The following is a 1199-nucleotide window of genomic DNA, read 5'->3' as shown; positions in this document are numbered from 1 at the left end:
ATATTGCAGAATATTTTAAGATGTCAAATGTCAAAGTTTATTTTAAAACTCACCCAAGATGACTCTGAGTGCCTGAACCTGTTTACGAACAGGGTCACTGAATTGTCTGTAGACTTTATGATCGTATTCGCTCATTCGAATATCCTTCAATCGCTGTTTGAAAACTTTCTGTCCCATTTCTCGAGCTGCTTTTTTAACGTTATCTGGAACCGAGTTTTTCTCCTCGTTACTCAACTGATGAACCGTATGTCCTGCATCCAAACGATAGGGCCCTCCTTTTCCACCCAGACCAGCAGTGTCTCTGCCTGAACATACAAAAGAAATAAGAATATAGAAAGATAAAGTTAAACCTGAAAATAGACGGGAAATTGAATTTTTAAATAAAAAGCGTGTCTATTCAAATCCTGTAAAAAGTTCCCTGACAATTATAGGTTTTTTTTTTGGTATATCAAGTTTTATCCAGGTATAATTTTTCTTAGTAGGGATCCATTAAAATATTTCATATTATTTTAAACAATTTACTCAGAGTATGTATACAGATTCGCGAGTTTATTAACAATATTTTTTTCACATTCTAGAGATGCAATTAATACGTTTAAATTTGGAAGTTTTGAGAAAATATATACCAAAACATTCTTAAATAAATTAGCACCATCGATTAATTAAATAATTTAATATTAGAAAAAAACATAATCAAACATTTTTTAATCTTCCTTTAAAGTACATGCATTTGAATAATAATTCAAACAAATGTTTATTTTATATTCTTATACTTAAGTTCAGTGCAGTTTTGGTAAATTTAATGCCGGTACTATATTAAATTCAATTTAAATCGATTCAAATTCCTAACTTTTCTAGTCAAAATATTGCATTCTCAAAAAGAAAGATGAATTTTTGATGAAATAGTTGAATTATCAACCAAAAAGATGAATTTTCTATAAAAAAATACTATTTTTCAACAAAATACATGAATTCTCAAACAAGTAGTTGAATTTTCAACTAAAAAAGATTAATTCTAAAAAAAATAGTTGAATTTGGAATTCAGAAAGATTAGTTTTCAACCAAAGATGGAATAGTTCAGTTTTTAGTTGAGAAAATTAATTTTACACAAAATGAAAAACAAATTTTTAATCAATGTGATAAATTTTCAACTAAAATCTATGACATTTGAACCAAAAAGATTAATTTTTAAGCAAAAA

At 27.2% G+C, this 1199-nt stretch overlaps 1 protein-coding gene across 1 annotated transcript in view; it reads right to left on the bottom strand.

Annotated features, from left to right (window-relative positions):
- The window catches only part of LOC117181503 (von Willebrand factor A domain-containing protein 8), a 36385-nt gene that overhangs the window by 6086 nt on the left and 29100 nt on the right, over positions 1–1199 (bottom strand). The window contains exon 15 of the mRNA XM_033374250.1: positions 54–305. Coding sequence (XP_033230141.1) covers positions 54–305 — 252 coding nt within the window. The remainder of the gene's footprint in view (positions 1–53; positions 306–1199) is intronic.

This window comes from Belonocnema kinseyi, chromosome 10, assembly GCF_010883055.1.
Source record: "Belonocnema kinseyi isolate 2016_QV_RU_SX_M_011 chromosome 10, B_treatae_v1, whole genome shotgun sequence".
Lineage (NCBI taxonomy): Eukaryota > Metazoa > Arthropoda > Insecta > Hymenoptera > Cynipidae > Belonocnema > Belonocnema kinseyi.
The sequence above is the reverse complement of the archived record's forward strand: the minus strand, read 5'-3'. Positions and strand labels throughout refer to the sequence as shown.